Source organism: Ochotona curzoniae, unplaced genomic scaffold (assembly GCF_017591425.1).
Source record: "Ochotona curzoniae isolate NIBS_2020 unplaced genomic scaffold, NIBS_Ocur_1.0 contig_1, whole genome shotgun sequence".
NCBI lineage: Eukaryota > Metazoa > Chordata > Mammalia > Lagomorpha > Ochotonidae > Ochotona > Ochotona curzoniae.
This window is the reverse complement of record NW_024464918.1, coordinates 38,236,704-38,259,367: the sequence shown is the minus strand read 5'-3', so window position 1 is coordinate 38,259,367 and position 22,664 is coordinate 38,236,704. Positions and strand designations below refer to the sequence as shown.

Genomic DNA, 22,664 nt, shown 5'->3' with positions numbered 1-22,664 from the left:
TTATTATTAATACAATACTTGTTAGCTATCAGAGCCTCATCAACAATAATCATCTTATCTTGGCGTCCCAGTAACCTTCTGTGCTTCGGCTTTACTTACATTGACATCTGAACTGTCACGGTACGTTAGATGAAGTAAAGCACCTGATTTGGGCTAGGCACTGTATGAGGTGTTGGGATTTAATATAACAGAGATGCGGCTTCTGCCTCTCAGGAACTCGCAGTTTAAGAGAAACAAACACACCAAACAGTATTCAGCAATTTAATGGCAGCCTTGGTGGTGTAGAGAAGGGACCTGCCCTTTTTTCACCTTAGGGAAAATTATTCAGAGGAGGGGGTCATGCAAAGGAAGAGTTTGGTGAGTGAGAAAGCAATGTGAAGAAGTGTGTTTTGCAGCCTGACCAGAGCAAAGCCTAGGACAGGTGAAGTGCAAAGGTACTTTCATATACTATGTGGGCTGGTGGTTAGAGGTCCACAACCTGAATTTAGCCTGATGTGGGCTTAAATCTTATTTCTGCATCTATAATTTCTAACTCTGGGCAATTTATTTACCCTGTATGCCAAAGACTATCTAACAGTAAGTGGGTATATTCATAATGGAACCAGCTTTGAGGTTCACAAGAAGATGGCATGCACAGCAGCCAGCACAGTATCTAACAGGAAGCAGGTACCCTTCAATGTCACCTAGAGCAGCTTATGATAGTGGAGATTGGAGTTAATGGCAAATGATGCCTCAGTATGGCAATAAGCATTAAAAAAGTCTATGTCCTTGAAGGAAGTAGTGGTCTGTTTTGTTTCTGTGGACCCAGGAGCCAAAATACAGTCCATTTGGTTGCTAAGGCAAAATATCCCTCCCTTTCCAACACTTTGCCACTTAGAACCTAGCATGTGAACCAATTGAGGCCAATGACAGCCAGGTCCTGGGACTTTCCCTGGACTATTGAGGCAAAGCCTATTCCCATTGAGTGGCTGAGCTGGAGGTTTATAAACGAAGGACTCCTGGTGGATATTTATGCAACAGCTCCAAGGTACAGTTCCCTGAGAATAACATCAATAACCCAGAAGAGGATACATCTGGGAAGTGGACATCAATGAGTTCTTTTCAACATTTTCTAGATTCATCTGTGCCTGAAGCTAAATCTACCCTGACCCTTTTCTTACATGAACAAATCAATTCTCTCTCTTTCTCTTTATTATTTTTTTTACCTTAAATAGTAAGAGGTGAGTTTCTGCAGGGTCCCCTATGACAAAAATAGGATACCAATTTGTGCTTTCTGTTGCAAAAGGGCCAGGTGGCCATCTTTGGGGATAAGGATGGACTTCCACTCAGGGAGACATCCTAGACTACATGAAGAGCTGAATGGTGCCGAGTGAACCTTCATTCTCAGAGTATCAGCGTGTTTGGAATTTCATTTCACACAAGCATTTAGAGTCTGCATCTGTACACATTTCTTAAAGAAGGCCCCTCCTTCTCAAATGAAAAATGACCTAAAGGTCATTTAGATTCTTGCATTTCTCTCTCTGAATGCCTATGTTCCAATGGCACTTTGAGATCTCAGAATGGGTCCCAGATTTTCTGTCCAAGTATGTAGACAGCAAAGTGAGGCATTCTGGGCCTTATTAACTCTGACATCCCCCAAAATATTAACTTCCCCAAATAAACCTGGCACAGGCTCCATCAGCAACATTATGTCCTCAGACTTCAATGTCAATTATCTTCTTAACTTCCAGACACTTAGGAGGATGAACTTGAGCTTGTGCTATGCTCTAGGCATTGGATTCAACACAATCCATTGCTTGCTTATGCCAATGATACAGGGTGGTCCCACTTTACACAACAGTTAAAGAAGCCCATCCAATTTTATAATCTGAATAAGATCCGGATTCTCAAGGTTTGCAGATGTTTATTTCTCAAAGTTATAGGATAATGGTGTAGGGAGAGTGGAGACTTGATACAACAATAGTTGTCCAGAAGATGGCCCAATGAGAGGTCCTATTGCCATTGGGGGTGTGTCATCTATTGAGACGGTTGGTGACAAAGCCTGAGCCAGACCCAGCTGCTCTCCCTGCTTCCTGCCTCAGCATATGACTTTCCCACCACATGCATTCCACCATCCTTTTTCCTCCCTGTTGTAGCAGGAGGCTTTCTGGACTTGGAGAGTAAATCTGCAAAAGCATGTGTGAAAATAAACTTTTCCTCATAACTAGTTTGTCTTGGATATTCATGTCTAGTAATGAAAGGCTAACTAGCGCCTGGCATGATGGCTCTACTGGTTAATCCTCCTTCTTCAAGTGCCAGTATCTATCTGCTTTCCATGCAGCTCCCTGCTTGGGGTCTGGGAGAGTAGTGGAGGATGGTCCAAAGTCTTTGATACCTGCATCCATGTGGGAGACCTGGAAGAAACTCCTGGCTCCTGGCTTCAGGTTGGGGCTCTGTTGCCAAGTGATGGAAGAACTTTCTGTCTGTCTCTCCTCTCCATAAATCTGCCTTTCAAACAAAATAAATAAATATTTGAAAAAGAAAAATAAAAGAAAAGCTAGCTAACACTATCAGAAAATCTGAATTCTGTCCTACAGAGCTTTGGCCTCATATAAGAGTGTTGGGAGTATGGGTCTCAGGATCTCACAGGCTCTGGATCCAGTCATTCACCCACTCAGATACTGTCCAATTACAGCTCGCTTCTTGAAAACAAGATCCTGTTGGCTAAGATAAGGAAATACAAGAGGTGAGAAGAAGCAGTTTGGGAAGGGGGACCAGAGAGCTATTCCAGAGCTCAAGTCGGGTTGGCTGTTGAGACACCAGCATTTTTCAGGGAAAGCCCCAGGCAGAACTCATGAGCTCCTGCTGCAAACAATCCCTGATGCCCCCACAAAGGGATCTGGGTGCCTTCTCAAACCCTCCAGCCCACAAGAACCATTGCAGCATGTGAATTTGCTCATATCATGCAGTAAAGAGTGACCAAAATATGAGATGACCCCATTAGAATTGTTATGTGTCTAGGAATGCAGGATAATAATCATTTATGAAACCATTAGCAGAAATTCAGTCTCCAAAATAAATGCTGCCTGAATTTAGATGACATCCTGAGTCTCACTGCAAAGTTTTTTTTTTTTTAAGTCCAAGGACAGAGGAAAATGTAGTTATGTGAGATGTGCATAAAATGTCAGTGTACAAAATGCATGTGTAAGCCTCCAGCTCAGTGACTGTCCCATACCAAAATTCCAAAAAGCACATCCAAGTGTGTACTCTAGCAAAATAATGTGTTAATCATCACCTAACGATTTACAAGACCAATGGCATTCTGGTGTGCTAGCCAATGCCCTTGGTCTTATGAACTGTTACTGTTAGCTGGTCACTAAGAAATGATTTGCAATTGGGTGAAGATCCTGATCAGATTGTGAGACTCGGTAGTGGCAATGTGGGGCTTAGTTTACTGAGCAGGGGCCTGGATCGGGGCTGATAGTCTCAGGGAGATTATAAGATGAAATTGCCTGGATCATGGAGATGTGTAACTGAAGAGCACCCTGGTTGGCTCTGGCCTTGTCAGCTTCCCTGCTTTCCAATTCCTTAGTGATTCTGACACAAAAGACCTCTGCTGAGATGTGATCTCCAAGCCAGCAACTCAGACTGTGAGGCTCAGCACATACCAATGCATCCTGAACTTCATACCCTCACCCTTTGCTGCAGGAGTCATCCCACTTAGAGGCTGGAATTATCTACTTCTGCTGGGTGGGTCCCGTGGAGTCAGAGGGCTTTCCTCACGTTCCACTCCCATCCCAGGAGAAGCTTCCAGAACAACCTCACCTCTTCTCAGTTGCCCGGGAAAGAGGCCTGTCACCATGTTTGGCTGGCAATATGATATTGCACTCTGAGTCAGAGAAACACACAGCAGGAAAGGTCACAGGCTCCCAAATTAACTCGAGGAAAAACTGCCAATCAGCAAAGCTGCGAGCTCTTTCTCTGCATTCCAGAGAGGGCCAGGATGTGGAGGGTACACAGAGACAGGCATGCCACACACACTACAATGCTAGGCAATTGCTACGTTAGATGTTTCTTGAGCCTGTGCTCAGCTCAGGCAGCACCCAGGTGCATGAATGTGGAGAATTTCCTTTATTCTTACATCAGCTCTCCAAGGCAGGTACTGAAATGATCTCCCGCTGTGCACAAACGGAAACAGACTTGGGGAGGTTAAGTTGCTTGTCCAGTCATCCAACCGGTATGTCCTGGAACCAGGCAGTTTGTAGAGTTCCAGCTCAGAAGCTCTCAGAGACAAAGGCCAAGCTCATAGCCACAGTTGCTCCAACGCCCCCTTCAGGATAGCTCTCCAGGCTGTTTTTTTTTCCCACTGACCTTGGGCATGCAGTAATTTCCTAGAATATGGGACACATCAGATAGAACTCAAGGCCTTGATCTTAGGCAGAAGGCCCCATACCTCGGGCAGAAGCCCACCTCTCATCGCCCTGCAGTTGGAAGTTCCCTCATTGGTTTAATTTTTAACATATTGTTTACCCAATACTATGTCAATTAATTCCATAATGTTGTATATTGATACTGAGGCCTTGTTGGGGCTTTTAACTGACCGGATCTTTACTCTGTTAGACCTATCTTCAGACCATAGAAGGTCTCCCCAAGAGGCCACTGAACTTATCTGGACAATAAGACGCTGGACTTTATGCTAGGCAAGTGTTTGCAAGCAATGAATCTCAACTGAACTTGAACTATGGTTATGCAGCAAGGTGGAGGAATCTACCATGGGGGGAGGGGCATGGGAGGGGTGGGGGGAATCCCCAGTGCCTATAAAACTGTACTACATAATACAATGTAAGCAACAATAAAAAAAAAAAAAGAAAGTGAGCACCTCACTTTTCCTCTCTAATCCCAAACTACGGAGGCCCTGGGGCAGAGGCTGAAGGAGTAACAGTGCTGCCAAGGGCGACAAGAAGCTCTTGAAAGGCTTAAGCTGGAAAGACACAGCCAGACATGCAAGAAGGTGCATAGTTAGTGAGAGGCTGGACTCTAGGGACTGAGGCTAGAGGCAGGGAGGTTAATGAGGATGCCACTAAGAAAAATTCAGAGATGACACCAGGACCTGAGCTTCTCAGAAGAGGCGAGAGCTGAGAAGCATGTCTACAGCAGCACCCATATGACTGGCTTAGATGGGTGTGGGTGAGAAGGAGAAGGTGAAGGTGAGAAGCACTCAGGTTGCTAGGTGAGGGTTGGTGAGGATGGGTGATTGGGGATGGGGACTTGGTCAGGGAATCAGATTGAAGGGCACATTGAGCTAAGTGGAGAGGTTGGTCTGGGGTGTGATGTTCAGGGAATGAAATGGATGCTGGAGTATGTGACATCATCAAGGCATAGGCAAATGTTGAGGAACTCTCCCGGGGAGGGACTTGAGGGGGCACAGAAGAGGCTTGAGGCTAGAACTCTGGGAGAACTTCTCCTTAAATGGGGTGGAAAGACAGAGACCTACCAAATTCCTGCCACTCTCAGCTTCCCATCTGCCAAAGCCTGGTCCTGCCAGGTGGGGATTCTCAGGAAGGAGGAGAGAATTACCATCTCTCCAACTGAACTCTCAGAAGCAGTAAACGGCTGCAATCCCGGAACCCCGCCTCTCTCTGCTCTGGCACCAACCCAGGATTCTCCAGCAGGCTCCGAATTGGGTAATTATCCATGAGATCATTACGCCTGGCAGAAACCCGTGGCATTCCTGGGGGAGGGCTTCCCAGAGCATGGCCCACCTGAGCAGCCACCATCAGCTTGCTCAGACACCTCTGCAGTGTGCCTCTCTTTCTTAGTGCACAGTGGGAGGGCAGTCCCTGGTCCAGAGGGAACTGGGACTCCCCAAGCAGGAGCAGGTACACACCTGTGGGATGTCACTCCCCAGGAAGCTGTCTACATCGCTCTGTTTAGTTTCTCGGTTTGCAGCTGCTCCCATGCAGAGAGCTTCCAGCAACTCCCACTGCCCGATTTCTGATCCAGAGGAGGGGGAAAAATCTATCAACTTGGTGCAAGCAGCTAATCAGTTTACTCTGATGCCTGGGGTCTTCCGATGTAATTATAATTCTTACTAAGGCACTGGTGAGTGTCAGACTCATTTCAACAACTGCCACAAACACGCTAATCAAAGCACAGAGATTCCTTTGTTCCAAGTCCTCTGGAGGCGAGGCTTACAAAGTCCACTTTGGAAGGAAAACTCTAGGCATCGGATTTATTTTCTTTCTCATGTCCTCTCCTTCCTGTCCTCCCCCTTACAGAGGTCAGGAGGAAGCTGCGAGGCTGTCCCACATGCAGCAAAAAAACAGACCCAGATTCATGGGCTGTGCAGGTGACTCCCCAGTGCTCAGGGGTAGGTCGGAATAGATTCTTAACGGGGCAGGCGTGTGGCTGCTTCCCAGAGACCTCACAAGGAGGCATTTACCTTGGCGAATTCCCCAGCCTCTGGCAGTGAGCCTGGGAGGCTTGCAAGCATAATTTTGCTGGTGCATCCAGAAGGCACCCATCTGTCAGGAAAATCCTCCCATTACCTCCTCACTGAGACCCACATGTACCCCACAGCAAGGGAAGTAGCTGTGAGATGGGACAGGCATCTCTCCAGAGACAGAGCTTCCTTGGGATAGCACATGTCATCAAAAAGAGGTTGCCTGGTTAACTTGGGAATGCCACTCTGGTCTCCCACAGAGGTAGCAGGGGCCCAAGCACTTGGGCCACCTTCTGTTACATTCCCAGACACGTTAGCAGGGAGATAGACTAGAAGAGGAGCAACTGGGACTTGAACTACCACTCTGATATGAGATGCTGGACATTTAAACTGCCGCACCCCAATACCTACCCCTGATTTAGGGTTGCTGAACGCACTCACTGCCCAGCTCCTACTCTAAGGGGATAAAGCAGCATCTGGATGACTCCCAGCTGGTGCACCATCCCTGAACTGCTGGACATGAGAGACCTGGTCAGCTGGCCTTTAGGCCCTCACTATGGAGTATGCCCTTAAGATTAGAGCCATTGCTGGGCAAGCCAGGGACTGTATTTTCTCCCTCCAACCCTCCTTGCATATGGGCGCTATGGAGTGAGCTCTCTCCAGTGGAATTTGAACACAAGTGATGTTTGTCACAGACACATCAAAGTGGCAAAGAAACAGTGTTTTGCCTTTGTCCCTTCAACTAGGTTCAGGGCAGACTCCATGGTTAGTGGTTAGTTGAGTCACTTAGTGGCCAGGGAAAAAAAGTTACATTGGTAAGTGAATGATAAAGAAAATCTTGTGGGTTAAGCCACTGCCATATTAGAGTGTGCTCATTGTGATAGCTGGTATTACACCAATATAAATTGTTCTCTTCTAGGCCTACCTGCCCAGTATAGTCATCAGCCAACATGAATGTTAATTCTTTGAAAGATATCACATTCACATTCAAACCAGGTCTCTTGGTTACTCCTAATGATGACTGATGCTGTGTGCCTATGTGTGGATGTTGCCCTTACAAATTCTTTTTTAAAAGATTTATTTTATTTTATTTTATTTTATTTATTGGAAAGTCAGATACACAGAGAGAAGGATAGATGCAGAGGAAGATCTTTTGTCTGCTTATTCACTCCTCAAGCAGTCGCAATAGCTGGAGCTGAGTCAATCTGAAGCCAGGGGCTCAGAGCCTCTTCAGGGTCTCCCACGCAAGCACAGGGCCCCGATGCTTTGGGCTGTCCTGAATTGCCTTCCCAGGCCACAAGCAGGGAGCTGGATGGGAAGCAGGGCTGCCAGAGTTAGAACTGGCACGCATATGGGATCCTGGTGCACACAAGGCAAGGACTCCAGCCACCAGGCTACCATGGTGGTAGCAGGCCCGCCCTCGCAAATTCTGATTTCATTCCCATCCACCTCTCTCCCAAATGTGAGCTAAAGTTCCTTGCAATTGCAAGATACAGACATGACATTACAAGTTGAATTCTGAGATTTCAGAGGTTTGTACAAATGAGCCAAACACCCATGAGTAGAGTGGTTGGCAAACTGGAAGATCAGTTCAAACACACACAAACCTGCACAGAAATGCACACTCATAATAACAGGCTGGAGACAGAGTGGAAAGGATGCTTGGGTCAAGCAGAGAGAGCTGCAAATGTGGGTTAGGTCAGAAATACCATGCAGGGGAATACCATCTATCTGCCATGCCAACTGTCCCTAGCTGGTAGCGGCTGCATGAGGTACTGAATTCAGGATTTTGAGATCACTTTGCGGCTGAAAAGCAAAAAGCCATGTGACAGATGACCCGTGTTAGCCTTAAGCAATGGGTGAGAATGGCAGCACGTGCCATGGATTATTTGCCTTGAATCAGAGACTACGACTGTGGCTGTCCAGAATTTTGTATTTATAAACCCAAGATTCACCACATTAAATCATAACAACCCAAACACTTGCTAGTGTTTTACATCCATCTTCACAAAAAATCCTAACAGCAACCTTAGAAAGGAGATATTCCTAATTTACAGGTGAATTAGCGATTTAGCCAAGATGATACAGCTCAGGTGAACCAAGTTCTACAACAACACAGTCCAGCTTCTAAGTCTGCATATGCCACTGCTGCATGGAATATCCTTTGAGGTAAGAGAGATCTACATGGAGAAGGGGGTTAAATGTCAGTCTCACCATCTGGTTGCTACCCATTGACACAGGAAAGCAATGGTGGGGATGGAGATGAAGGTCTGTCTCCCAGGAAGCTCAGAGGGAGGCAAAATAAATACAAGGATTTGGAGGTGGAACTTGCTCCAGCCTTTCTATCTCTCGGGTTGGCTTATTGCTCTTCTAAAGATCTGGAAGAAAGCCAAGAAAAGGAAGCTGAGAAGAGATGGAAGGTATCAGCGTTGTCAGTCCAGTGATGCATGAGTGCCCAGGGAGGGAATTGTGGAGCTGGCAGCCAGAACTTGTGTCTCTTGTTGCTTCAAGTTGGCTGTGTAACCAAAGGAAAGCACATTTTGAAGCCTCAAGTTCCCCATATGTCAAAGGCACCTGATAGAAGAAATTAGGGATCGAAGCCATGAGACCTCGGGAGACGGACAGCCCAGGCGTTCCACTGTTGTACCTGCATTACTCAGCGATGGGACCTTGAGCTGGTTCTCCCGTCTCCTCTCTGAGCTTTGATATTCTCATCTTTAAAAGAGAGCAAGTCACACTCTCTTACATTAGTTGTGTGACAATGAAGTGAGGTCATTCAGGGGAAGCATCCAGCCCAATGTCTGAGTTTGGCACAGAGCATTATGTTTTGTCTCTCTGCACAGGTACACACACAACAGACACACTTTAAAGAGTTACTCAAGTATGGCATATAGAGTCACTGGGTTGTATTAGAAGGTTGGGTAGGGGGTTTGGGGGAGCCTGCCTCTATTTCCACCATTAGCAGCTTGTATGTCTTGTTTGAAGTAATTCAACCTAGGTTCTGTCCAGCTCTTCTTGCTGTCACTCAGCATGTGTCTCCTTTCCGCTTTGGTTTTCTTCCATGTATTTTAACAACAAATAAAATGGCAACAGTACAAAGGACACTGACCCATTAATTCTCCCTACTGGGAGTGCTTATTCGGGGCAGGCAGCCAGCTACCTGCACTCTGCATGTTTACATTTCTTCCCTTTATCCTTCCTTGATTCTTCTTTTTCTTGACTTTGTTTTTAGGGTTTTGGAGGAACAATCAATCAATTCCAGAGACGGTTAAAAAAAAATAAAGGAATCCTGCAGGCACCTCAAATCCAGAAACCACATTGGTCTTTCCACTACTCCCCACCCTGAACAGCCAGGGAAACAACTTCCCAAATGCAATCCATTTATACTTCATTTTCCATGCACTTCTCAAGGAGCCTATGTGATCAGTGTTGCTAACCACACTGGATGCTCAAAGAAACCAGGACTTAGTGGAAGTACTTACCCAACAACAGACAAGAAAAAGTAAATCTGGGATTTACATTCTAGACTATTTGTCTCCAAATTTTAGACCCCAATGTTGCCTGTTCACCCTCTTCTTTCTCAGCAATTCCATTCAGGCTCGGAGTAGCAAGTTGACAACATCTGAGTTGAACCCAAGCCTCTGTTTCACCAAACAGATACACAGCCTGTTATAGCATTATTCCCCACTCTCATTCTCTTCCCTACTGATGGGAATAACAAACGATGCAGTGTTAATAGCTGCTCCCACTGATTGATCCCTCACTAGGGGTTGCATATTCAAAAGCTACAAGAACCCTAAGAGGTTTGTCCATGAGTATAGATGGTCCCTGACTTAAAGATAGTTAACTTAGACTTTTCTGCTTCATAATGCTGCAAAAATGGTACCCATTCAATAGAAACCAGATTTTGAAGTTTGATTTTTGATCTTTTCTGGTTAGGGCCAGTGGTTTGTGGTACAATCTTCTCTCATGATCCTGGTGGCATTAACAAGCACAGCTTCTAATCTCTCATGAGGGGAAAAGGCTGGTACTCAATTATGTGTTGTGTTGATCCATAATTTGGATTTATGAGATGTGGTAAGCTAAGTGTAATAAATGCATTTTTATTATTCATTATGATATTTTCAACTTCACACTGGGATTTGTTTTCTACACACAATGAGCAGAGGCTACACAAGGGCCTCTACCTTGCCTGTCACCAGCTATGGAGATGTCGGAACAAGAAACTACTTCTGCAAACCCTCCCAGAAAAGAAGAAAGGACTGGTATCAGGCAGAACATCTCCAGAGCCTTGAAATGTCTGTCATTCTTACTGCGTAGCAAGGCCACCAAAGAGAATGGCATGAATGTTCTAGATGCATTTTCTCCCCTGTTCTGTGGGACCAGTTGGTGCAAAAGTGGATTGGAACAGGCCTTTACTCTGAGGGCAGGGATGTGAACACAAGGGGGAGATTAGGCTGATAGCCCAAGGGATCTCAGAGGATAGAAGAGTCTCCAACGAGTTTTCCCAGCCAGCAGCTAGGAAGGACAAGTGCACTGCTTGTGATGGTCATGGGGCTAATGCAGGTATAGTTTGATATGAGGAGGAAGTGTTGTCTGGCATTCCCTATCTTATCTTCAGAGATAGGACATTTAACTCTCACTAGTCTGTCGCTGTGTCCTTCTGCAGGCTTATTCCTTCATTTCACAAATATTTACTGAAGACTTGACTATATCCCAGGCATGGCACTGAGCTGCATGCTGGGAAGCAAGCGTTAAGATAGCAACCTATATTAAAATGATTCTGAGAATACTAACCATGGATAAGAGAAGAAATCTGCAGGCATAAGTTGATTTGGGCATATTCTTTCTGAGTTTTTGACAAATACGACTAGGGGAAATAAAACTTTGCAGGTTTGGAATCCTGTGCAGCCGAGTTAAAGATAACAGTCTGAACAAAGGGTTCCTCAAACCCTCCTCATATCTAACAACACCCTTCCACTAATACCACTATATGATGACCACCATCATCCAGATTGCCACTTCTATCACCATCATGACCACCAATACTACCTTTAATCACAACATCATTACTAACACCCATCAATACTATAATCGCTTCCATTACAGCAACTGTTATCATTACTATCATCCCACACATCAAAACCAACATTAACACCACCCCCAAAACAACCACCATTACCACCACTACTGTCACTACTATTCTTTTATTATTGCCAATACCTCTTGGCCACCTTCAGCAATATTATCCCTACTGTAATCATCACCACTACTGATAGCACCACCATCACTCCCAACAACACCGTTTTTCTATCCCCAACCCTGTCTGTATCAGTGTGACCATTACCATCATCATATTACAACCATTTGCCATCACCGTGGTTATCACCACAATCAAACCATACAGCCAGTCAAGAACAGGTTAGAGCAAGGATAACAAAACAACACTACATGTTTACTATAAAAAGAGGGGGTAGATGTTTAGCTCAGTGGTTATGGTAGCTTGGGATATCCACATCTGCATCACAGTGCCTCGGGATGAGCTCCAACTCTGCAGCTGGTTCCAGCTTGTTGTTCACGTGCAGCCTTGGGATACAGCAGGCTAGGCAGTTGGGTTTCTGCCATTCACATAGGAGAGATGGGAATTGAGTCCCAGGCTGCTGGCTTTGGTCTGGCCCATCCTTGCTGCTCTCACCATTTAGAGAATGACCCAGTAGATACAGGATCTCTGTTTCTCTGTTTCTCTCTCTCTCTACTTTTCAACAAATAAATAATAAAATTGAAAAGGAAGGTGATTAGACGGTGTGTGCTTTAGTTTCTTCAATGCAGAGGTCCTCCTAGATCTGGAAAAGCCTTTGATTTTCATACTTCAGGACCTTCCTTTGTTTGGATTTCTATGAACTTCCGTCATGCTTTCTGGCTTTGTATTCCACACAAAGGCTTTACACCTAACCCTGACTGCACAAGTTATTAACTGGCAGATCAGAGTTGAGGCTCAAGACTTCTAATAAACAAGACTCAAGAATTTCTAACAAGCTCCAGGTAATGCTGGTCTGAGGATCACACTCGGCAGCACGATCCCAGGTAGTCATCACTTACTTTGTTGCATTCTTGCCAACCCTATCCTACACCTAAAAATACTTTGCAGAATTAACCGTTCACAAGGTATTCTAGGTGATGTGGAGACAAAGATTTAAAGTGCATGGTCATCTGCCCAATAAGTTCTAGAGGCAAGATTTGAACACAGACCTATACCCACACAATATATACGCTCTTCTCCACTGTATCACATACGTAAGGTCAAGAGGGACAGGGAACGAAGGAGACAGCAGCTGTGTGCTTGCAAATGTAAGAGCAAATTCTTTGCATATGTTACCGTGGCAATGATAATCACTCATGAACCGACTGGCTCTTCCTGGACCTTCTGGAACATTTGAAAACTCTGATTCTGGTACCCGATTCTGAAAGCCTGAGACTCTAACATACTTGTAGATATTTAATTTCTCCATCTTTCACTGACAGGCAACGGCGGCTCTAACAAAGGGAGAAAATTTTATTTCACAGAAATGATTAGAGCAGAGGAGAGAAGGTTTAATCCTATTAACAAATTTGTTAATTGGCCTTCTGCCCTCAATCATTTCATATTCAGGCTTTGCAGTGTCAGATTAAATGGAAACAGATCCAGGAGTGGTTAGAGATGGGGCTAAGAGCACTTTGCACAGGGCCTGCAGGCAGCACACTCTTCAGTGCGGCTAACAGCCTGTCTCCTCTGTAAATGCCTGTGCCCTAGCATCCATGCACCTGCTTCAGTTACTGGCTTACTCACGCACTTCTGGCTTCCAAGACAAGGCCAGGAGGGGAGGAGGCTGATGTGGAGACTAAAATTTCAGCTTTAGGGATCAGCCAGAAAAGGATTCTGTGACTCTGAGCAAGGCACTTCCCTTGTTGCAGCCCAACTTTTCTTCTCTGCCAAATGGGAACTACTACCATATCTTGTCCTCCAGGGTTGAAACTAATGCAGTAAGTCACAGAATGATAGAGTGAGGTGCCTGGCACTGAGTGCAGGCCAGAACCATTGGAACCATCACCAAGCTTGTCAACACTGGCTGATGATCCATGTTTCCATATCTCCAAAACCGATAGGAATTTCTTTTACCATCTACAGTTGATGACATCCCCTGGTAGTCATTGGAGAAACCACTTTGCTTTCTAGGGACCATGTTGTGATCACTCTGGGACTTAAAGGATCCGAGTCAGAGGCCATAGTGCAAAGGGTCATCAAAGGGAATGCAGTCATTGTGTAGATGGGCTGACGCAGCAGGAAGGGGCCATCCCTGAGGTGAGGCAGAGCAGCAGCAGTACCAGCATCACTCCTAGTGTCTGCTATCCTCTCCCTGAAGAAAAGCTCTGTGTGCATGATCCCTCCGTGACCATCACTCAGACCTATGGGAGGTGATTGTATACTTTTTACAGAGGAGGAAACTGAGGCTCAGAGGGGCTAGCAGAGGTTGGCAGAGGATGGTCCAAATCCAAGATTCTCTTACTTTAGCTCAAGGGTCCAAACCATTACACGATCCTACTTCTACATACCGGATCTAAGCAGAGTGTGGTTCCTACCCTCCTGCTGCACCCATGAAGCTTTGAGTATGGCCCAAGGCGATGAGAACTAATCCCAAAAGTACTCCCATAGCTTTGGCATAGGAGGCAAGCAAAATCCCAACTAACTACAGTGACTTCTAGAAGCTGACCCACTTAAAATACTACCTAGAGAGAAATGAAGCATTTCAACATAAGCCAAATTTCTCCGAAGGCTCCAGAAGTTTTACTCTCTCCCTGTGCACTGCTTCTTCTCTGCTGATGGATGGCACCATCAGCTCCAGGGCCATTCTGCAGAATTTTGCTGCCTTTCCCCAGAAACAGACCTGGGTTTCTCATCTGCATCACCTCCCGCAGTCCCACACTGCTCAGAGCCATCGACCCATCCATCCTCACTTTCCAGCTAACATCCATCAAGACTGGACCTAGTGACAGGCTTGACAGAGGCCCTGGAATATGACTCAGTCCCTGAAGCCAAAGAAATAAATGTGTAAACCCATAACGATAACATCATAATGTGCTCAGGACTGGAGCAAGGAGAACCGGCAAAACTATAGGGAAACAAATAAAGAAGAGATGAATTTTGCCTAAGGAATCTGGGTTGGCCTTCTGAAGAGGTGACATTGAAGCAGGCCTTGAAAAATGTATAGGAGTTTGTCAGGTGAATAGAGAGAGGGAGGTGGAAGAAGGATGAGGAAGCCAGAGTGGATCTTGGGCAGAAATGACATCAGGGAAATAGAGTTAGAGGACATTTACAGAACCAGCTATGTTTGCAGAGAAACATACGAACGTGGATGTTACCAAGACAAGGTAAAGGGAAGTGATTATGGACCAATTCCTGATTTTGTTTCAACAAAAAAGTGAATGCTGAAAGATATCCTTGCATAATCTCATCTTTCCTAAAGACATTATACAACCACAGGTAACCAAAAAATTTCCAAAATTCTTCCTGAATGAATTTATCATTTTGAAGGAAGCAATTGTTGTAAACTTACAATGAATGATCTGAACCAGGGTTTCCTGTACCCCTGATTTTTTCCAAATGTCGTGGTCAGGGGATGCTATACTTGAATATGATTTGCCTCCTGCAAAGCTCATGTTGGGGTTTAGTCCCTATTAGGAGATATCTAATCAGGATTGTATAAGGTGGTCACTGAGGTCCACATGACTGAGTCCCAGTGGCTTCCTAACAAGAGAGAGGCACCAGAAGATGCATACCTGTTCTTCCTGTCTCTTACTGTGTGACGCTCTGCACTGTTTCAGGACGCTGCCAACAAGATGCCATCACCTGATGTGGCCTCTTCACGTTGGACATGCAGAACTGTGAGTCAATAATTCTTTAAATCATACCTGGTTTGAGGTACTGTGCTACTAACAAAAAAAAAAATGGACTAAGTCAGGGGTTTAGCTCCACAATTTAGGTGGTACAATTATCAGTGCATTTTGTGTAAAGACAATCTTTTTTTTTTTTTACAGCTTTCTGGGAATTCATCGTTCATTCACTTATGAATATATTAATTCATACTTGCACTCACTCTATTATTCCTTGTGTAATTCTTTTTAAAGTTCTACTTATGTATTTGGATTATATAGAGAGAAAGAAGTGACACAGAAATGGATAGAGAGAGAGAGAAAAAACAGAGAGAAATCTTTCATTCTGATTCAATTTCTGAATGACTACAAGGGCAGAAATGGACCAGGCTGAAGCCAGGATCCCAGAACTATGTTCAGGTTTCCCATGCAGGTGATAGGGACCCAGCTATTTGAATCATCATTTGCTATCTCCTGAAGCATGCAGTACATAAGTTGAAATTAGAACTTAAACAGGGACTGGAACCTAGATACTCTGAAATGGGTATAAGCCGGCTAACTACTACATCCTTCAATAATTTATTTGCTTCCTTATTTGTTGGCCCATTTATTGATTGCATAATACAGTCAGTCACTTATCCTTACACATCGTTATCTATCCACTTCCTCATTTACATAATTGCAAAATATCCACCGAGCAAAGCCCTCCTAGGTTGGAAACGTGACCCAAACTCAGCTCCTGATTGGGACCAGTTGAGAAAAGCCCCCAATTTTAGGCTGTAAGTTCTTGCACCTCCCAGTCTGTTTATCTTGAGGTCCCATGGAGCTTTCTTCCAGATTGGGAACCAGAACTGTGCCTGGCCTTGAGAATGGGCTCCTAAATTTTCATGAATACTGCTGTGAGCAGGGTGGGAGGAGTAGAAACACCTCTCTTAGTACTTTTGTTTTAAATGGCAAATAGATTCAGTACATTTCACGGACAAGTCCAATTCAAAGCCAGCAGACCAAGTAACAGAACTCACTCCAGGCAGAGAGCTGGTAAGGGAAGCCTAACTTTTCCTGTAGGTTCTGCAATTTGGGGAAATAACGGAGAGCAATCAACCATCCTACTGCCTATAATTTCTTCCAGAAAGTATATTTTGAGTCCCCACTATGTGCAAAGAACCAAGCTGGGAGGTGAGAAGAGTGATTCAGACATGATTTTTTTTGCCCTAGGAAGCCTGCCAGTTTGGTGGTGGGTAAAGGGGTGAGCATCTCCCTTGAGTGCCTAATGCTAGAGAGTCATGAGACTGTGCACCTTAAAAGAATTTTGGCAAGCAGATGGGAGCAGTCATTGTTGTTTGGGGCTTGGAGAACACATCCTGAATATAGACCTTGCAGAGTGAGGTCTTGGAGTGTGAAAAGCATTTTAACCAGTAGACATGAAAGAAAGGGTAGGGGTTGAAGACCACTGAGTGGAAGCAATGACCAAAGACACAGACAGGGGTGGGGTGAAGCCAAGGGCACAGATGTATCTACAACTTAGTATTTCCTTTTCAGTGATAAGGATTGGCACTTCCAAGTAACGCTGCTTGTCAAGGGTCCCTTAAGTCTAGCACTATATGATAACAGGGTCAGTGCTTTTCTCTGCCTCTTGTGGTGGGTCTCCCAGATCTCTCTAGGTTCATCACGTTGCCCTGACAGCGCCAAACTCAACCTCGTTGACTTCACTGTGCCTTCCTAAATTCTCTAAGAAGTTTCCTGATCTAGGAGTCAAGACATCAGTTCCACATTGGTCTTTACCTGGCCAGTCCTCAGAACAAGCATCTGACAGCTATGGTATTTGGTTGGCAGACCTTCTCAATAAGCATTCTGGAAATCTTCGGTCCAGCCTTTTCTGAAAGTTCACAGTGCTTTCTGTAGCGCAGTGGTGGAGGATTTAGAATCTAGGCACCCGAGAAATGTAGGGCTATTTGCTTACAGCAAATCTATGTTGAATACCAGTAAAACAAAAACAAAAACAAAAACCACCATCCAACCATTGCACCTGCATGACCCATTTGGACTCTCCTGGCACCCTAGCTCATCTCATTTACCCACATGAGCCCAGGAACAGTGTTCTTAGTAGGTTAAGTGCATAAAAACTGCTGGAGCCAGAAGCTCTACTTACAAGTACGACACGGGGTTGAATGCCCAATACAAGGTTTGCCTAATTTTTAAAGACACACCGAGATCCCAAACGTAGAGAAGGACAGAAAATGGACTTGCAGGTTTCTATCAGTCACAAGACTCTTCAATAGCTTTTGATTTCTGCTACCTTCAGGGACAACTGCCTGAACACCCAGGCTGCAGCAGGTGCCTTCCTCTCTCTCACTCATCATGCAGAGCTTTTGCTCCAATTAAAAAAATAAAACATGAACCCACAATTTGGAAACATTATATTTTTGAAGCATCCGGGCTTTGCAGTTGAGCAGACTCAAGTGCTTTTTTTCAAGGGCCAGTCACAGAGCAGAGGGCAGTAGGGGGTTGACAACAGAGACCAGCCTAGGCTTTTGGCTCTAGTTTCCTGGACAGGGCTAGCTGCAGAAAGCTCCAGAAATGAGCAGTCAAGACTCTGAGAGGTAAATGTCTGGTTCTAGGATGGCCTCACTCTGGGCATTTTGAAAGTCCCAAATAATACAGCCATGAATCGAACAGGATCTAAAATTTGTTGACCACTTAGGTCATAGAGGTTTGTCTGATATGCATTACTTGGAAATCCACACAGTGCTGCCCATGTCTTAATGATGCGAGAAAATAAGGCTTAGTCATGCAATTAGTTAAGTGCTGGAGCCTGGATTTGAACCTGACAAGGAGACAGATCCCTGAGTTGAAAAATCTCAGCCTCTGTCTTCTGACTTCATCTAATTAGATCTGAGCCTGACGTCTCAGGGATTAGAGTAGGAGCTCTGGGGAGAGTATCAACAACACAGATCTTGAATGTGAGAATTGACTGCCACCTGGGCAAGTATCTCATGTGATTCCTCCAGTGACAAAGAAGAAATTGAGACCTTTGGTGGGAAAGTGACTTGGCCAGGGTGGCCCCTTGGCTTAGAGCCACTCCAGTCAGGGCTCTTTCTATGTCTCCAAGCTACCTCCCTTTTATTGCTCACTTTGCATCCCACTGAGCAAGACAGTAAAATACAATTCTGCTGCCAGGACAACTTCTGTGAAGCAGATTACGTTGCTGGACTTCTGGATATCTCCAGAAAGTGTCAGAAGGCCTAGGACTGAACACCTGGGACTCTACTAGCTTGTTCTGGCGAGCCCTTAAGGGTCTAGGATCTGCAAGGAGCCCCCAGCAAACAAGGTTGGAAGGGGTAAATGGAAGAATGCAGATAAGACACCTAGCACTGTGCCGGGCACACAGGAGAGTCACACTGGATTATCTTAACCCTTCTTCCCTTACAATCTGGAGACAGAGGAGAAAATTCCAGGAATCCTGTAGGAATTCATCCGGGATAGCCTGAAATTTGGGGTAGGTGAAGGTAATGGCCGACAGCTGAGCTTTTTTCTTCCCCGGTTCTGTGCAAACAGTACCATATTGGTTGCTGCTCTGACCCTCACACTCTTACAACACACTCCCCTGGGTTCTTGGTGACTGCAGCCTCATGGTATGTGAGACGGAGCACTCTTTACTTTTTATACACCAAGTTTAGCTGCTGGAGACAGTATCCTTACCCACCTTATGGATATGAAAACTGAGGTTTAGAGAGGTGAAAAGAATTGTCGAAGGTTACAGAAGGAGGAAGTGAAAGGGCTGCAACACACAAGCAGACTCCACGACCCTCAGTTGCCTCTCTAGAGGATGGTGGCATTGACAGTGTTTGCAAACCAACACCCAGGCTTCCTGTCCACACAGACTCCAGGCTTCTGCCACCCCATGGTGGTCAGAAGGTGAAGGGGAGGAGTCCTGGGTTTGGGGTTGAGCATTGTTTCCAGTTAAGTAGCATCCCAGAAGCTGGGAAAGGTAAGACTCTGAATGCTAATCAAGGCCCCCAGCCAAAGGCTCAAAAACCTGTCCTACTCAGGACTGCTAAAAGGGCAGCTGGTCCCTTCCTTGCCAGCAGGATGTGCAGCTTGGCTGAGCACGGGGCCTCTTCCAGTACTCCAGGTTGCAAATGCCAGCCCAGCGTCCCTCCCTGTGCTCAGTGCCTAGCCAACCTGACTTCTCTGGGGACTGGGTCAGAGGCCTTCACCCCTTTCTTCCTGGTGCCTGCAAAGACAGCCTACTCTGGGAGCTCTGTGATTCCCACCGTGGGGAGACTAACCAAGTTTTAAGGACAGATTCCTCGTGCACATGAAGTCCTCCATCATCCCAGAGCAGCCCTAATCACAAACTGACCTCAGGTGAGACCACTGCAGCCCCCACCTGTAACCCCAATCTGAGCTCTAAAAGCACATTTTGAACACTGCAAGTGTCAGGGTATCTGCAATCCTTCTACTACACACAAGGGCACACGAGCCTTGAACAAAACAAAACCCATCTTTAGTCTCTTCTTAACTGCTTCGGTTCCTTTCCCTCCAAGAGCCAACTTCAGAAGCATAGATCAGGGGGCCAGCCTTGTGTCCCATGGCCCAACATGCTCACCCCAACTTCGTGTGGATCGCTTGGACAAAAAAACTGGGGCACAGAGACTGGAGAAGGGCAGCTCTGGATTGAGGCTGGGGGATGCCAGCACCTGCACGCTCTTGAAGTCTGTGGCATGCTCTCACCTCTCAGCCATCCTTTGCAGGTACCCTCAGCTCCTTGCCCCAAGGGTCCCAGTACTTGGCAGGCTTCTGTGCGATGCCTTGGTCCATTACCCAGGACACGAGTCTTTTGAATTTTACCCCCCTGGCAGTGGCTGGTTCCTTTTGGCTTGCAGAGGTTTGCTGGGATGGGTGGACAGAGCATTCTCTTTTTGTGGAGGGACTCACAGGTCTGCACCTGGCACGGCATACCCGTGGGAGGGTGAGGTGTCAGCACCCTGGGGCTCACAGTGGCACAAGCATAAGTCCCCATGGGGCTGGGTGGAGATGCCCAACACATCCACCCAGAGAATCAGGTCACCCCCACCTGTGAATCTGCTTTTGCCTCTCATGCCTGAAGATGTCCCGGGAGGAGGGTCCTGGTTTTCCTGCCCCCCAGAAGGGTCCTGTTGTTCCCTGAAGAACAGCACCTACTCTGGTGTGTTCCTCTGGGTACTCACACCAACCCTCCCACCAGTTTTGTACTCCTCCAAACACAAGAACCTGTCCCAGCTCCTCAGGAGAGAGGCATGCAGACCAGGGGCCAGATGGCACCCTCCAGCTCAGCACCCAGCACCTCCCGGACCCATCCAGGAGACAAAGGGAAGAAGGAGGAGGCTTACCTTTAGAGGGTCGCCTTTGTTTGGTTTGCAGAGACGAGAAGGTGCCCATGACGGCCCCCATGGCAGCGAGGACTTGTGTGTGACTTGGGACCCCGGGCCCTGCCCCTCCCCTCCTCTGGAAAGAAATCAGTGTGGGCTGTCTACTCCGAATTGGAGGAAGACAGAATCAAAAGGCACCCGGCGGGCGGTTCGCCAGCCGCGGGGTAGTCCGCGAGCGAGCGTGGGGCTGGGGCTCTGGAGGCTTCTCGCTTCCTTCTTCAGCCCCGCACACGCACCACCGCGTCGCAGGGCCAGCGGCTCGAGGAAACCGCTCACAGTTGCCCCGACCCGACCCGGACGATCCCCTCGCCCAGAGCCGAGGACGATGTCCCCGAAGCCTGCCTGGTGCTGGACACGGGTGCCGGCGCGCCTGCCCGGCCGAGGCTGCCGAGCCAGCGCCGCGTGCGGTGCGGGAACCGCGGAGCGCCCGCCCCTCCTGCCGCACGCTCGGCTCCCCTCGCGGCGCTCGGGCTGGGTCTCCAGGGGCCGCGTACCAATCATGAATGAACAGAGACGGGGACTGGCGCGGGGCCGCCGCGCGCCTGCCTGCGCCCGCTCCTTGGTTCGCTGTTCGTTTGCTCGCTCCCTTGCTCGCTGGCTCAGGCGAGAGTCGGAGCGGCGGAGGGGGCAGCCGGCGGGGAACTGCGCGGGGCGGGCCGGGGCGGAAAGGGTGGGGAGGGCTGCACCGGGCGCTCCCGCACCTGCCAGTCTTGTGCGGTCCACCCCGGACGATGCTTTCCTGGGAGGGTCGGGCCCAGGACTAGGCACCCTAGAAGATGGGTGAGGTTCCCAGGCATAGATTGCCCCAGAGATGTGTGTGTGTGTGTGTGTGTGTGTGTGTGTGTGTGTGTGCGTGTGTGCTGCCTTAGGATTTCCTTGAATGCAAGGGAAATCTTAGTGAACCCACTACCTGAATTCATGGGGTGGGAAGAGTCTGCCCCACCCAAGGAGCGACGAGAACAAACACCCCTGCCTGCTTCCTAGGGGTCTTCCTGGAGCAGAGTACTCTCCTGCTGGTGTGGACTTGAGCAGCTGCAGAATCCACAACACCAAGACCCACCTTCTCCTAAAAGGGACCTGGGAGTGGGGACTCTCTCTCTCTCCCTCTCTCCCATTTCCTCCCTTCCTCTCTCCCTCCTGCACAGCAGCCCTTTCTATCCTCTCCTTGGCTTGTTCATTCCTTAGCCACTAGCCACGGGGCAGAGTTTGAGTTAGTGCTTGCAGCCGGGTGGGTGGGAGACGGGTAATGATTGTGCTAAGTAAGCAGGTTCTGTGAGCCTTCCCTCCAGACCACCAAGACCCCAACTCCTATGGCGACTTCTCAGCAAAAGGGTTCCTCCGCTGTGGATTGAAACACAAGATTCGCTGCCTTCTTGGCATTGCCACAAAGATCCATTTTGATTGGCAATGACAATTCATTGCCCAGACAACAGCCGGACCCTTGCCCATTTGATTCCTCTCTGCCACACAGATACACACCATGGTTGCCTTTCACAGAATCCCCCAACATATGGTCTCATAAACACACACACGCACAGTCCTGCAAGCATATGGGCACAGGCCCCTAAAGCCCACACAGACATTGCTGTCATATACACAGACAGACCCAAAGCCTGTAATACACCCACTGCATCCAGAAGACTGTGAAACACACACACACACACACACACACAGCACAAAACAGCACTGCAGTCATCCACTCATACGGAATCAGAGCCACATGGGGTTGCACCCACGTCAACCTCAAGGATAGACCCCGCCCCCGCAAATCCCTCAAACTCTGGGGAACTGTTTCTCTTTGTTCCATCCCTCCAAGGCTGCAGGTGACTGGCAGCTTGGCCAAGAACCCTGGCTAACCTTCCTCTCCGTCACAGCTCTTAATGTTTTCTCAGATGCCAACATGTGCCCTGTTTTGTGCAATAGGA

The 22,664-nt window shown here is 47.2% G+C and overlaps 1 protein-coding gene across 5 annotated transcripts in view; it reads right to left on the bottom strand.

Moving 5' to 3' along the window:
• Positions 1-22,664, bottom strand: part of KCNIP1 (potassium voltage-gated channel interacting protein 1) — a 299,520-nt gene that overhangs the window by 160,462 nt on the left and 116,394 nt on the right. For 2 of the 5 annotated variants that reach the window (XM_040976704.1, XM_040976688.1), the window contains exon 1: positions 20,701-20,761. The exons of 2 other annotated variants lie outside the window; for them this stretch is intronic. In XM_040976704.1, the coding sequence (XP_040832638.1) occupies positions 20,701-20,761 (61 nt within the window). Of the gene's footprint in view, positions 1-20,700; positions 20,781-22,664 lie in introns of those variants that run through there. One more of the 5 variants, XM_040976697.1, reaches the window with a different exon arrangement.